This window comes from Sinocyclocheilus grahami, unplaced genomic scaffold (assembly GCF_001515645.1).
Source record: "Sinocyclocheilus grahami isolate Dianchi unplaced genomic scaffold, SAMN03320097.WGS_v1.1 scaffold437.1, whole genome shotgun sequence".
Taxonomy (NCBI): domain Eukaryota; kingdom Metazoa; phylum Chordata; class Actinopteri; order Cypriniformes; family Cyprinidae; genus Sinocyclocheilus; species Sinocyclocheilus grahami.
Genome location: NW_015505616.1, coordinates 124,524 through 140,760, shown reverse-complemented (window position 1 = coordinate 140,760; position 16,237 = coordinate 124,524). Strand labels below are relative to the sequence as shown.

Genomic DNA, 16,237 nt, shown 5'->3' with positions numbered 1-16,237 from the left:
AGCAAAGGGTCTGAATATTTAGGACCATGTGATATTTCAGTTTTTCTTTTTTAATAAATCTGCAAAAATGTCAACAATTCTGTGTTTTTCTGTCAATATGGGGTGCTGTGTGTACATTAATGAGGAAAAAAAATTAACTTAAATGATTTTAGCAAATGGCTGCAATATAACAAAGAGTGAAAAATTTAAGGGGGTCTGAATACTTTCCGTACCCACTGTATATATATATATATATATATATCTATGTGTGTGTGTGTGTGTGTGAAATACTTACGATGTATATATATCCTGATGTATCAAAGCCTACTGTATCATATTTGATATACAATCAAATAGGCTTCTAAATTATCAAGAAGTATTTATTTTTATTGCCATGTCAGCATCTAAGGTTATCTTCATGGCAAAAACTGAGTTGGAATAATACAATTGTTACATAAACACAAAATAAAAACCAAGCGAACACAAAAGTACAGCAGTTAAAATTCTACAATATTTTTTTTTAATGAACATGATAAAAAAAAAATCTAAAATCCTTTCTGCTAAAATCTTACTAAACAATTCCCCGAGTGAGCATACTTCATTAAAACGTTTTCTTGCATTAAAACCGGAATAGTCCAATAAAATATGTTTAATTGAAGAACATGCAGAGTTGGGTTTTCACCTTTAAGCAAAAATGCATAGGTCTAAATTATCAACATGATCAAAATTTGATAATGATAGTTTATACTATTGATAAATAAAAGGCATTTTAACAACTTTATTTTACATTATAAGCTATCAGAATTGTATCTTACTTACTTTCTTACTTATAAATATCTTACTACAGCCATAAAAGCCACAAATAAAATAGTTTTTTTTCCCTAAAGGTTCATTAAACCTCAATGTAAAAAAATTATCTGATGACTATTTCAGGCTTTACAGGGATACATATATATATATATATATATATATATATATATATATATATATATATATATATGTGCACAGTCACATGTGCAGGAAGCATACGCTTGAAACAGAAGGGTTTCATTTACACAGGGATATAGCATTAGCAGACCTTAAGAGTGAAAAACAGCCATGAAGAAGAGGAAAGGGAGAGCAGCTCTGGGAATATCAGTCTTATGTCTCTGATACAAGAGATACAAGTCATATGCTGAATTGATTGAGCTTAGGATTCAACAGTGTTTTTAGGACGAGGGACATGAAAATGTACTGCAGAGTTGCCTATAAATGACCAACAAAGCAGTAAATAGATTCTTTACTAATTGGTTATCAAATGCAGGTATAAAAAGTTGTCTCAATACTGCATTTAATTAAATAATTTTGCAAGGACTACAGCTTGTCATTGACAGTTTGATTCAACTCAATTTGAATTAAAACCTTGCAAAGCCTGAGACCAAGAAAAAAAAAGAACCTCAAATATCACATGAGCAATAATGTATATGGAAATCTATATACTTTCTGGAAAGTATTTATTAATATCTGTTGTTGGAACAGCCTTTACTCCAACCAGACACTGGCACAGTGTTTTACAAAGACAAATACACAAGTACATGTAATACAATCACACTGTTGACTATACGGTTGAAAATATAGGAAATAAATGCTCCTCAAAAACGTGTTAGTAAAAACAAGACATTTAAAGTCTCATTTAATGCCGGGATCACTTGAGAAGGCCTGCAGAGAAGAAGTGCTGGTTACTGCTTAAAGGGTTAGTTCACCCAAACATGAAAATTCTGTCATTAATTACTCACCCTCGTGTTGTTCCAAACCCGCAAGGCCTTCATTCATCTTCAGAACACAATTCAAGATATTTTTGATGAAATCTGAAGGCTCTCTGACCCTCCCACAGACAGCAAGGTAACTACCACGTTCAAGGTCCTTGAGCGAGCGTGTGGCGGTGCCGGCGCGGACCCAGATCCGGCGTAATGACCTCATCATGCCGGATCTGGGTCAGCGCCGGCGCCGCCACACACTCGCGTCATGGTATTGTCATGAACGTGCATCCAAAGCGACGCAGTAGACGAAAATGTGGAATAAAGTCATTTTTTTTTGTTTTCTTAGCGCAAAATGTATTCTCGTAGCTTCGTAACTTTACAGTTGAACCACTGATATCACACGGACTACTTTGTCGATCATCTTGGTACTTTTCTGGACCTTGAATGTGGTAGTTACCTTGCTGTCTATGGGAGGGTCAGAGAGCCCTCGGATTTCATCAAAAATATCTTGAATTGTGCTCCGAAGATGAACGAAGGTCTTACGGGTTTGGAACAACACGAGGGTGAGTAATTAACTAACCCTTTAAACTGGAAAAATCCTAAAAAAATACACAGAAATGAAAATCTGTTGAAATCCCTATTACTGGATTTTTTTGGCATTGAAAAATCAGGTCATTCACTCATGTGAGAAGCACGGTTTTCAAAATTCAAAGTACTATATTAAAAAGTAAGAACAATAACTTAATTTCAATGACCAAACGCTGGTCTACACAACTTTGTTCATAAAACAATAAAACCTTATTTAAAACTAAACACTTTAAGTACCATTTCAAACTTTAAGTACAATATAAAACAATAGGTTTGAAATCTTGTTAATCAAGAAAACTGGTAAAATGTGGCAACACATTATAAACAGCGAAATACAATAAAGTAAAATACATTCAAATCATCTCAATAAATCCACTGGACAACACTTGACAGGTAAGAAATGCTGTGGTCAATCACTTTCAGTAGTGCCCAACAAAAATTCATCTAAAAGTAGAAAATAAAATTTAGGCAAAAATCCTCATCACAGTTGACATTTTAAGGTCCAGGTGATAAAGTTAAACTTCTCAATAAAAAGTCAGCGTAGTGTAATTGCATAATTTTGAAAAGAAAGACCACAGCAGAAAGAGCATCTAGACAGCCTGAGGGCCAATAAGCAGTGGTGCTTCGCTGTGACTGAGAGGAGGCTGAGGTGATGAGCTTGAGGCTGAATCGGTCTTCAGCTTGAGGATGTGCTGCTGTAGGTGTATGACCCAATCCTCCTGTATGGAGAGCGGCCCTCGGAAAACCTCCTCACAAAACCTATCAAACCATGCACAGATGATCGATTACCCTAGATTTTTTATGGACATTTAATTACAATGAATGCATTATGACACTACTGGGGGGACAATGCAGGACAGATTCAAAATCCTTATATGCCATGAGCACATGCACATCTGTAAACTTTATAAAAGTAGATCTGTAAAATGAAAAAATTGTTTAAAGATTTTTTTTTTTTTTTCCATTTAGTACTGCCCTTCAGAAGCAAAATAAGATATTTGACACGTTTCCTACAAGACAAAATCATTGCACTCAAAAAGTTGCTTTTTTTTGGAACATTTTGTACTAGTTCGAGTCCCTTAATTGTCCTCTGTGTAAAAAGATGGATCTCAAAATCATACCATCACTGTTGAAAAGGGTTCAAATATGCAGAAGATGCTGGAAAAGCTATGAATGTGCAGGATTTTTCTGTAGGAAAGTGGCCAGTTAAACTGCTCAGGACAAATAAGGGACTCATGAACTTATTACCAAAAAAAACAAACAAACAAAACATCCAGGTTAGGACACAAAGTATTAAGAATTAAATTATGTAAACTTTCAACATGTTTATTATACTTTTATTAAACTCAGCTATTTTGTCTTAAGGCATATATGTAAACATCTGTTAAAAATGGCATATTCAGGGCAGTACTAAATAATATCAAGTAATTTAATTAATCCATCTTATTTTGTTAAAAATCACAAAAGAAGGTATTTTGAAGAATGTTGGTAACCAAACAGTTTACAGTAGCCATGGACTTCTATAGTATTAGTACTATGAAAATCAATGGCTAGTGTCAACAGTTTGGTTTCCAACACCTTTTTTATCATCAACAGAAGAAAAAAAATAATAATACAGGTGTAGGACAAGTGGAGGGTGAATATGTAATTGAGTAAATATCCCTTTAAGCTCAAAATATACTTGGGCTATTTTTTACGGGTATGTGCACGTCAAACACAAACCCTTTTCAAAATATACTTCATTTGATAGTGTGCATGAACATAGGCAATCAACACGTGCACTAGAAAGATTCATCTTTGTCCAGCATCTGTGCTTTTTGCGTGATAAAAATGTCTGGACTCTTTAAACTACAGTTATTAATTATGCGCGTACTGTGAGGCACTGTATGCATCCTCTAGCATACGCATAAAAACCAAAGCATTCTTTGGGCTTTAATGTCAAAATGTTTGCAAACCCCTGTCTTACAAAATTAATTGGATCAGGACCTGCTTCTCTGTGAGCACACAATTTTCAGTCAGCAAAACCACTGATTAGTGGTTTGAACTCACCTGCACTTAAGGGAGTACATTTTTCCTACTAGCTTTACTAGGCTGGCCTCTGGTGGTCTAGGCACCAAGGATGGAATGTTTCCAGCCCGAGAAGGCTTTGAAGGTTCTGTTTCCCCAGATACACTCTCAGAGTGAGATAAATGCTTTGGAGGACGCCGTTCACAGCCTAAAACAAGGACAGTGATTCTTACTATGCATATTAATGTTTTTTATTGGTTAAATTCAGTTAATACAAAATGTGAAGCCTTTGTTCAAACAAGAAATACATATATACCCCTTACCTCGAGGTGAACGAACGTTCAGTTCACTGTGGGCTGTGGGGATCTGGATCAGGCTGTTTGAGGATAGTTCATCTGATAAAGGTGAACATTTCTTGTGTGATGAGATGGAGTGGCTCATCCCTGCTTTGCCCTCTCTAGTTGCTTTGGAAAGCTGGGATACCTGCAGCTGAGCTAAAGTGTCTCGAGCAAAAGATGAACCTTTGTGAGAACCAAGACGGACAGACTCAGAGTCTGAGGAAGAGTATGGAGTGGAGGTTCTTCTAGAGGCCTACAACAGAGGGAGACAGAGACATTTTGTGAATATCAACGATACAAGAATTTGCTGACAACTTTGTTTATACAAATCTTAAGAAGGAACACAAATACTGCAAAAGAAAACAAATTAATTTGTATTTCTGTCAGGACCACTATCGTCAAAGATGATTGACAATTAGCATACAGATTGGATTGGCGGTATGGTTCTGTTCTGGGCAAGAACTCCCTGTGCATCCATGCAGCCTAGCATGGATGAGAGCAGGGAGAGCAGCAATAACCCCCCCAGGGTAAACAGAACAGAACCAACATAAATGTATTGCAGATATCATTAAAGTTCAATAATTTTATGTACACATTTTAGAATTAGTCTGATTCAAAGGATAATCAGAAGGCTGAATCCCGACTGACAGAGGAGGAGCTGGGGATGGAGGAGGGTAATTAGCTATTGAGCAATGCAAAAACTGCTGATAATACTGAGGGATCTTATATATGAATGCTTAGATAGGTGTCGTATTCCTATAGGTAGATGGGGATCAGCTGAGAGTCAGCTGATGTGAGCTTGACTAATGTGACCTGCCAGTACTAACGCTACCCTTGATTTTTGTAGTATCGGGAGGATCAGTATTTTCCTGTTAAAAATAAAATCTAAACATAGTTTGTAAAAGCTTTAAGACCCTCGAAATACACAATTTAATTCATTCATATTTATTTCAGTTTTTTTTTAACAAATCCTTTTAAAGATATATAACCAATCAATTTTTTTTTACAAGATTCACGTTGAGGTCTTTTTGGACCCAACTATGTATGGAGTACCATTAGGTGTCAAAAATACTTTTAGTAGAATTATTATTAATTATGTTGTTATACTAGTGTAAATTTTTTTTAGCCTATTCCCCATATCTTACACATTTTTGTGATTGCATTTTGTTGATAAATATGAATACGTATGCCTACTGACGAACCACTGCAGCACGAAAACTTGATCTTTTGTCATTTGCAAGTGAAAGTTTATGCAAGTAAAATAAACTTTTGTTTGAAAATATTTGTTTTGATGTTTTAGTTGAAAAATAACTTAAGTTATGACTGTTATATAAAAACATTTTTCAGGTCCAAACGCACCTGGAATGTGAAAACAGCATACAGATTTTGAATGCATTATGAGCATTAAAGTTTACATTTACCCGAGAAGTAAAATGACCCAAGATATTAAAATTTGTTTTAAGATAATATATCTTACCTCTTTTTCATGTTTTAAGTGTAAATCTAACAAACTTCAGTGAGGTTTATACTTATAACAATTCAGAACACTTTCCTAAAAAGATAAAAAAAACAAACTAGAATGTATTAAGTCAACAATTTCATCTGGACTCACCTTCTTAACAAGAGGCAAATGCCCCCTCATGTAGCTTTTATGGAGCTCTGCTACCTTCGCCGGCTCACTCTTCATCCAGGCCGCCAGGGTCTCAATAGGAGAGCCGATGACCTTCCAATCCACTCCCTGCTGCCTCAGGTGGGCTCTTGCGTGGCTGGCCAGTGCCTTGCGATTCTCAAAATCAAAGCCGCAGAGTTCACAGGTGGCATCGCAGCCTTCAGCAGAAAGAGTAGAGAGTGAGGAACACAAGACATGAAAGTAGACATTGCACCAACATTCAGAATAACATCTGGATGGAGTCAGCTTTGGTCAGTTTGCCCTGTGACTTAATTTGACTGTGTAAAATTAAATACAATACAAATGTACTTATAATGATAATTAAGAGATGTACATATAAACCATCCTCAAAAGCCTGATGTACATATTTGATACTCACATTTTAACCAGATTTTTTTCTGAAAAACAATGTATTGATAATCAAGTGAAACCTAAATTGCTTCAGAGCAGTAAGTGTTTATCTTGAAATATTACAAATGGTTATTTTTAAGTTTCCTTTATAAAAATCAGTAAAGATTTCACAAGGTGGACATCTTTAGAATTATACTAAAAGGTTTTTTTACTTGCTAAAAAAGTATAAACTATTAAACAGATGACAGAAGGCATGTAGTAGATTGTGTGAATAGTTTTTTCTAGAGGTCGGCCGATTAATCGGCTGATTTTTGGCATTTTTTAATTAATCGGTATCGGCCGATTGTGCTGCAAATTAGGCTTATAGGCAGGCGCATCTGCGGGCAGCTAAGCGTTGTTGCAGAGAGAATCTCTCTGGCTGCGTGAGAGATGGAGCAACTCACACTCTGCAGCCGCTTCTTGTTCACACACAGCTTCAGCTAATGATGGCAGGGCAAAACAGACCGTTTCGAAAGCGTAATTACGTTTGACCCTACTAGAATTAATGCCGGAAAGTTATCATATTCATAAGTGCAACAAGTCATTTGCATGTTAAAGTAGAAACACACACAATTGAGACGAAATTTCTGGGCTGATTATAACGTGCACGTTAACTTTCCTCGTGAAATGTGTGTAGGTCCATGATGTCATCGCTCGTGGCCAGCACACTCTTAAGCAGTTATGAGCAGCAGGCTGTGTAATATGTGTGAACTCTTTTATTTTTGTTATCACTTGGCCAATTGACTTATAGCAGTGTCCAGTGTTTCCCATACATTGAGTTATTACTTCGTTGAATAAACTGATCACTGAACGTTTCAAAATTAAAATGCAGCGGGTTGTTTTTATATGAATGTATCTTTGAAAAGAACCGACCGTCTTCAGAAAAGCTTAGATGTCATTTTAATTTCGTCTTTCCTGTAATGCATGATAAAGTAGTGTTTGTGAGCGCAGTGCTGATTTGATTACAGCCGTTACCGGGGAAATCCGGTATATCTCCCGCTCCAACAGTGCCTCCTGATGGCGGAGAATTCATTTACATTCGCAAGTCTGTGGGAAACACTGGTGTCTGTCAGCAAACATAAACAAAAAGCATGCTTCAGAACTGTTTTGAGAAGGTGCTTAAGTTTTGAGCCATGTATTATTACTCTGAATTAGGCAACTTACTATATTACTATCTTGCCTGCAATAATACAGTGCCTCCTGATGGCGGAGAATTCATTTACATTCGCAAGTCTGTGGGAAACACTGGTGTCTGTCAGCAAACATAAACAAAAAGCATGCTTCAGAACTGTTTTGAGAAGGTGCTTAAGTTTTGAGCCATGTATTATTACTCTGAATTAGGCAACTTACTATTACTATCTTGTACCCTGCAATAATAATTTACTCAAACTCACTTTTATGAAACGAAGGGAAAAAAGAAAAGAAAAGAAGAAGAAAAAAAAAAAGAAAATCGGCCAAACATATCGGCCAAAAAAAATTAGCATCATATCGGCCATCGGCTGCCCTGATTTCTAAATATCGGCATCAGCCAGTGAAAACCCCATATCATTCGACCTCTAGGTTTTTCAGCCTAGTTAAGTTTTGATCATGTTGATAATTTAGAGGAATAAAGTTTAGAGTGAAGATCAAGTTTTTGTAAATTTTTGGGAGGTTATAAATTGTGCGGGAGGGGAAAAAAAAATAAAATAAAAAATCTTGTTTCAGTGTACCTGTGGTCATGCTGTCTGAGGCAGGTTTCTCTTTTTCCCCAGATAACGTCTGAGGTGAGGATGCTGTTTTTTTCCACTGCACTGCCGCCCCTGATGCAGGTTCTGATTTGATTTGGGATGCCCGTTCAGTGCCCTCCCTCTTCATGAGCTCATACAGGGCCTCTATGGGTGGGACTTTCAGGGACCACCTTACTCCCAGCTGTCGTAAGTGACCACGTGCGTGACAGGACAGGGCTTTACGAGTATCAAACATCTCGCCGCAGTAATCGCAGCATACGAACGCTTTGGGCTCCTGCTTCTCGGGCTTAGGGGCTGTGGAAAGCAGACAGAAATCATCATAAACTGAAGTGATTCACAATAAAACAAAATACTTGCTGTTGATAGTTACAGTTTCTGCAGGTTTTATGAAGGTACGTTTAAGACTTTTAAAGGCCTTTTTTTAAAGACAATACTGCTTTCTTGCAATCTATGCTAGATTGCAATAATAAGTACAATTATGTAATTATTGTGGCTTTTCAAACTTTACATTTCTTAAATTTATACCCTTAATTCAATCATAAATGAATAGCACACTTAAGGCTGAAAGATCTACAGAAAGTTTAAATACAATCCACATATTAACTGGTGTCAGCTGAATTAATTGCAAGAATTTGTGGAGAAGAAAAAAAAGAACAGAAGTAACATTAATTTTTACGCACCGATCACAGGTGATCTAACGGTGTTGGAATCAGATATAGGTGTTAAAGGGCTGGTGGGAGTGCTTTGTGGCTTAGGAGACTCTATGATAGAGATATCAACTTCCACAGGCTCGTCCTTTGGTCTTGGGATCACAGTCCTGGAGCCTTTCTTGGCCTTTGGAACTTTGTGAGGAACAGGAGGAGGAGAGGAAGGCTGGGTAATGGGTTTAGGGGATGAGGGGAGAGGGGGTGCAGAAGGGGATACAGGTGGGGTCAGCGAGGGTGGACACAGGGGACTGAGAGATCCCACAGAACCACCATGCTGGGCCATGACCTCTCGGAGAGTGGCTATGGGAGACCCGTGGACGGACCACTCTGTGATGCCCATCTGACGCAGGTGATAGTGGGCATGACTGGCCAGGCTCTGACTCTTTTTAAACTTCTCGTGACAGAACTCACAGTTGACATCTTTAGATGACTCACCTTTGTTATGAAAAAAAGAAAAAAGTATGGACACGGTTTTGTTACAGAACTGTATCTGATGGTATATTTGATGGTTAAAGACTGAACAAAGGCAGCTGGTTTGTTGGTTATTTGATGTAAAATCATGCCTTAATGCCCACTGTGAAGAAGCTTAAGGTGAACTGTATATTAGACACATTACCGTTCAAAAGGAATTGGTAAGATTTTTCTAATGCTTTTTTCTTATGCTCACCAAAGCTGCATTTATCAATAAAAACGGTAGTATTGTAAAATATTACAATTTTAAACTGTGCTTTGCTTTAATGTATTTTAGAATGTAATTTATTCCTATGATTGCAAAGCTGAATTTATCATGATCCTTCAGAAATTAGAAGCTGATTTGGTGATCATTTCGTATTATTATCATAATCATCACTGTATTATTGTGTTGAAACAGTTGTGCTGCTTAATATTTTTGTGGAAACAATGCATTTCTTCTGGATTCTTGGATGAACAGAAAGTTCAAAATATCAGCATTTATTTGCAATTTCCTGTAACAATGTAAAGCCTTTAAGGTCACTTTTGGTCAATTTAATGCATCCTTACTGAATAAAAGCATTTATTTAAAAAAAAAATTATAATAATAATTGTTATACTAACCAAAAAATATATACACACATGTATATTTGTTTAAAACAATTTTTAGAACTAAGTTCTCACACTTTTTTTGACTAATGACTGAGACATTTCTATAGAAACGCATAATATTTAACAAAAATATTCATATTTATTTACCATAAAGTAATTTCCATTACTTAAAATTGTATTCATTTCATGAGTTTTCTAGGCCTGGAGTTCAAACTTTTAAAATTCCCAGATTTCCTTGTTTTCCATAACTGTGTTTTTCTATAAACTATCATAAACCCCTAGGTCCACACAAATTCAAGGTATTCCAACATTCTTCAAAAATAAAATTAAACGAATAAAGTAAATAATTAAAATTTTCACCTCGAGAGGGTGATTTCAATTCTGCTTTTTTACCAAGGGGCAAGCTCGCTGAAAAATCTAGAGAAATCTTCTGCTTCTTCACTGAGGGAGGTGATTTCAATTCTATTTTCTCGCTGAAAGGCAATTCCTCTGAAACAGCTGTAGAAATCTTCTGCTTTGTGTTTGGGGGAGATGGAATCAATTCTGAGGGAGGTGATTTCAATTCTATTTGGCCGCTGAGTGGCATGTTCCCTGAAACATCTAGTGAAATCTTGTGCTTTTTGGCTGAAGGAGGGGACTTAAACTCTACTTTGTCACTGAGGGGCAAGTTTCTTGAAAAGTCCTGAGAAATAATCTTCTTTTTGATAGGGGGAGGTGTTAGAAGAATGGATGTCAGCCCATTAAACGACAGAGGAGCAAGAGGGGGATTTTTGCTGATGGCTGACGAGGTGGAAGGAGTGGAGGAGGGTGATGTGTATTTCTCAAAATCCGACCCTTCCAGCTGCCCAGCACTGGCCTTTTCCTTGAAGTCTTCACTCTGAATTAATTTATGAAGCATGTCTATGGGAGCACCTTTAGAGTCCAAATTCACACCGAACTGCCGCAGGTGGGCCCGTGCGTGGCTGGAGAGACCTTTACGGGTCTCGTACCACGATCCACATAATTCACATACATGGACATCATCCCTCACTGTAGAATTCATCATAGTTTCTGGTGAAAAAGCACAAAACACATTTAAAAATTAACTGGAATGTTACAAGCAAGAACTGCTTCATCATTTTAACTAGCTTGCTTTATAGAGTGGTACAATTTGCTGGTCCATTTTTTTTTTTTTTTGGGAATGTATCCTACTTCCAAAGCACATACCAAAACATCTTTAATACTGTTACCTAAATTGAGTGGGACATCTGTTTCCTTAGGAGCCCAGAGGGGCTTGGCTGAGGCCAGCGAGAGGGAGGTAGACGGACTGCCATCACTGAGCCTGAATTCCACATCCTTATGAAGAGACAGGGCTGAAGATGGAGTGGACACTACAATCTTCTTAGAAGATGCTTTACGAGGCTTCCCTACAGCGAAAGGCGAAGAAGAGCGACCAGATGCTGCTGATCCTTTTACAGCAATGGGGGAAGATGAGGAAAGGGCATATTTTTTCTTTACAAGGTTGGATATTTTAATCTTCAGTTTGGGCCCAGAATCCTTTTTGAGCTTGGGGGACTTTGTTTTGTATTTTTTAACAGGGCTGACCTGTTTTTCGAGCTTGGGTAGAGTTCCACCTCTTTCTTTCATTAGCTGGTACAGGAGGTCTATAGGAGCTCCACTACTGTCGGACACAGCCACTCCCAGCTGCCTGAGATGATACCGGGCATGACTGGAAAGACCTCGCCTGGATTCAAAACTGGCCCCACAAAACTCACAACTATGGATGCCTACTGTAAGAAAAATGCATAATGTTATGATGCCTGTTTTTCCTAAAGAGAATGCATTGAGTTTTCTAGACTGTAACAAAGGGATTATTGCGGATTAAAAAAAGAAGAAAAAAAAAAAGTGTCAGTGATTTTGAAGGAATAATTCACCCTAGAATAAAAATGGTTTTAGAATAACATGAGGTTAAATACAGACATCATTTTATTTTTGGGTGAAAATTATTTTTAAACTAAACTCAGTCTGTTCCCAGCTGAGGCTGGAATACTCAACTTTTCAAAAAAAATTTAAATGCTAGGTATGACACACTTGCTGACTTTGCAAAAAAAAAAACTGGCCTCGTATGATAAATGACCGACGATCACACACTACATAGACTTTCAGGTCATTCCGAACACAACGAAATCACACAGAAACACAGATGCACGGTGAACGAGAACAATGTGTGTTCTAAAATCACTCAAAACATCAAACATGTTTGATATCCTGCAGCTGTAAGGAATCACAGTCTGAAGGTTAAAACAAACTTTGTAATCATTATACACTATGCGATTTTCTGCTAAATCTGTCAGTACTGCCCAGTATCTGCAGACTGGCTGACTTTCTAAAACGAGGCAAAAGTCGAGTATTCTAGCTTTTAAAGGGGTCATATGATGCGATTTCAATTTTTCCTTTCTCTTTGGAGTGTTACAAGCTCTTGGTGCATAAAGAAGATCTGTAAAGTTGCAAAGACTAAAGTCTGAAATCCAAAGAGATATTCTTTATAAAAGTTAAGAGTCAGCCACACCTACCTAAAATGGCTCGTTCTAACACGCCCCCACATGTCTACGTCACGATGTGGGGAGATTTGCATAACGCCACCCAAATGTTCACGCAAAGAAAAAGGCATAACTTTTATTCTCGCTGTAGTATTGTTGCCGCCGCCGCCATGTCGTGAAGACGCTGTGTGTTTCGTTGTGAAAGCGAAACTACTTTGTTTGGCCTTCCAAAAGAGGACTATATCTGCTTCATCATGCCTGAAGCTGATCCGTGCTGGTCGCTGAGGAAATACTTTAACTACGCGCTGTAGATCGCCGGATCGGCTTTCACCGTGGACGAAGCGGAGTCCAGCCCGGGGTCGTCACATGAGGTTGCCGCAGGCATCACAATATGGTAGGGACGTAACATTTCCATCACACGCATGAGGAATTCGGGCCAATCACAACGCACTGGATAGCTGGCCAATCAGAGCACACCTCGCTTTTCAGACCGATGAGCTTTGTAAAAATCGGTGCGTTTCAGAAAGGCGGGGCATAGAGGAGAAACAATAATATACAGTATGTGGAAAATGTGTTTTTTTGAACCTTAAACCACATAAACACATTTCATTACACCAAATACACCAAATAATGTTCTTCATAGCAACATCATATGACCCCTATAAGCACAGTTTATCTTTGGTATACTTACAGTCAGAGTCCTCCAAGTCTTTATACAAGCCTGCCTCCAGACACGCTTTAGAAACTGTGGTGGCAGTGTTTGTCTTCTTTTCTGTGTCTGGTGCGGTCTTCTCCATGGCTGGAATCTCCTCCTGGCACTTAGACAAACAATGATAAGCTTAGACCAGTTTCTTCTAAAAATGCAACTTACCTAAAACAATAAATAAAATAAAAACTAACACAAAGACATAATTTCACATACTGTACAGATGTCTGAAAAACATAAGTTATCTATATACGTTAACCATTGTTACCAAAATACAACAGTAGCTACAAACAATAATACATTAAATAGTATTACATAAGTAATATTTATTAGTAAATATGCATTACCCATCACTGTAAGAAAAAATACAAAATAAATCAAAATAAAAGACTCTAAATGCTTCTTACGCTGCAGAAAACATGTATTCACCTTTATTATTATGATTTTACAGTAACAACCGGGTTTTTTTTAATCAGGAAGTACAGCAATTGTTTTTGAAAAGGTCATGTTTACATCTTACTGTAACACTGACAAGCCATTCACAGCGATTCTCGTTCAACATTTCTTTCTCTATTAGAATACCTGGCTGAATTCATGAACGATTATCACTTCTGGACACTTTAATGCTGTGCGGTGATGATGAACCAAAACAAGCTTCTCATCTCGAATCATTTCGTGCATCAGTTCCAATCATAGAACACAATGGACGCGTACATGCAGCTAGCACGAGCTAATTATTTATCACCCCGTGCAAGTCGATTAAAGAGGTTCGCTCAGTGTGCAAAGGCACTGCACACCTGACCTGTTCGGCTACACGTAGCTAACCAGATTTAAAGCAAAATGTTGAAACACATAATGCTCAAAATTACCTTTAAGTGGCGAGGCTTCTGTTACAGGTGGGAAGGCAGGCACTTTAATCAAAACAGCACAATTGAGCTGCAACAACCAGGCAAAAGCAATCGATAGCTCATTTAGAAAACACTACACGCCTTAGAGGCGTGGCTGCTATTGGAACTAGCTTGTGCGTAGTGTTGCCAGATCGGGCGGTTTTGAATTTGATTGTGCGGGTAAAAATTGGCTTGGGCGGGTGGACAAAATTTGGGCTGATTTGGGGTCAGTTTGACGGGTTTCAAACATATAAATCGCATAGGCTAATTGTTTAACAAACAAGCCCAAGTATGCATGTAGGCCTACTGCATCCAATCAGTCATCACAACGTTACTACACACACACACACACACACACACACACACACTGCAGAGGCGCTGGTGCTGATGTAAACTTCAACAGCCACACTTATCACGAGGGCTCAGCAGACAGACATTATGATTCATGAGTGACAAGTTTTTAGCGTGATAAATTATAACGTATCTGATTTTGAATGACTGTATATTCAAGTAATCACAATGCCTAAATATAAGTTAAAGAGTGGGAGAGTTTCTCAACTCTCAAAACGCGATTATATGACTCCAGTGAGATGCCACGAAGGCTCTATCACTGCAACTGAGAAATCAGAGCACATCTGAATTAATTAATCAAAACGAAACTAAATATCTTGGTTTATACGATCCTGTCCTTTATCTTTTAAACGGTGCAGATTGATGAATCCGTGAAAACTGCGAGATTGTATTAGTTTTGACTGTTCAAAGTCAAAAAGTTCAAAGTTCTGTATTATGTTGTACAATATGAATTTAAAAAGAGGCTTCCTCTAGTTCTGTGTAAAATTATAGAGCGACACGAAGGTAAGCACATTATTGTTGTTGTTGTTTTTAATTGTCGGATTATAATTGAGTATGTATCATTGAATGACACAGTTTTGACTGTCATTATGTGTGCATGAACGAGGGTGAAATACCTGCTAATTACGTTGCTTTGTCCTGTCACTTATATTGGGCACTTGTTGCATTTAAATTTGATTATTCTGACTGACATAAAAAATGATGCATGTGTTGTTTCGAGGGTAGGCTAACGTTATCGGTTAATTTATTGATTGCCGTTTTGACTGTATATGCTTGCATATTTTATTCATTTTCGGTAGCCTAATTCTCTTTAATGTAGGCTATTTGCCCCGATTTGATCCGTTACTTGGAAATTTTTCTAACTTTTATATTTATATTATTTTGTTTTAAGGAGTTAAAAATGGCCCTTATGTTGTTGTTGTTGTTTTTAATTGTCGGATTATAATTGAGTATGTATCATTGAATGACACAGTTTTGACTGTCATTATGTGTGCATGAACGAGTGTAAAATACCTGCTAATTATGTTGCTTTGTCCTGTCACTTATATTGGGCACTTGTTGCATTTAAATAGCTGCATTTTTAGCATCATTACTCCAGTCACATTATCCTTCAGAAACCATTCAAATATTCTGATTTGCTGCTCAAAAAACATTTATTATTACTATTATGTGGAAAACAGCTGAGTAGAATGTTTTCAGGTTTCTTTGATGAATATAAAGTTCAGAAGAACAGCATATATCTGAAATAGAATTTTTTTGTAACATTATAAATGTCTTTATCATCACTTTTGATCAATGTAAAGCATCCTTGCTAAATAAAAGTGATCTTTTGATCTTTCTATTGGATCTTTCTTACTGCTCAAATTTTTTTGACTAGTAGTGTATGTATGTATCACATACCCTCATGTATCACATCACATGTAGCCTATGTATCACACTCATATCACATCTTGTTTTGCATAAGAATTAAATGTCAGGTCAGACAATATCGTGTCTTTTTAAACTTAAATCTAGCTTTATTCGCATTGGCCCATGGAAACCTCTATGAACACACTTGACTTGACTTG

The 16,237-nt window shown here is 37.3% G+C and overlaps 1 protein-coding gene across 4 annotated transcripts; it reads right to left on the bottom strand.

The window, feature by feature from the left end:
* Positions 1-2,577: 2,577 nt before the first annotated feature.
* Positions 2,578-14,424, bottom strand: LOC107551909 (protein Wiz-like). Of its 4 annotated transcripts, none has more exons than XM_016233683.1 (10): positions 14,014-14,250; positions 13,417-13,543; positions 11,436-11,972; positions 10,567-11,256; positions 9,118-9,579; positions 8,420-8,731; positions 6,264-6,478; positions 4,637-4,904; positions 4,356-4,521; positions 2,578-3,065 (listed from the first exon to the last, which is right to left on the bottom strand). In XM_016233683.1, the coding sequence occupies exons 1-10, from the start codon at positions 14,110-14,112 to the stop codon at positions 2,897-2,899; spliced, it is 3,045 nt and encodes a 1,014-aa protein (XP_016089169.1). In that variant the 5' UTR covers positions 14,113-14,250; the 3' UTR covers positions 2,578-2,896. The 4 variants fall into 4 exon arrangements, with proteins under 4 accessions (XP_016089169.1, XP_016089168.1, XP_016089171.1 ...); XM_016233682.1 differs by having other exon boundaries at positions 2,579-3,065; positions 11,436-11,975; XM_016233685.1 differs by lacking the exon at positions 14,014-14,250 and adding an exon at positions 14,301-14,424 and having other exon boundaries at positions 2,581-3,065; positions 11,436-11,975; positions 13,417-13,596.
* Between the last annotated feature and the right edge of the window lie 1,813 nt (positions 14,425-16,237).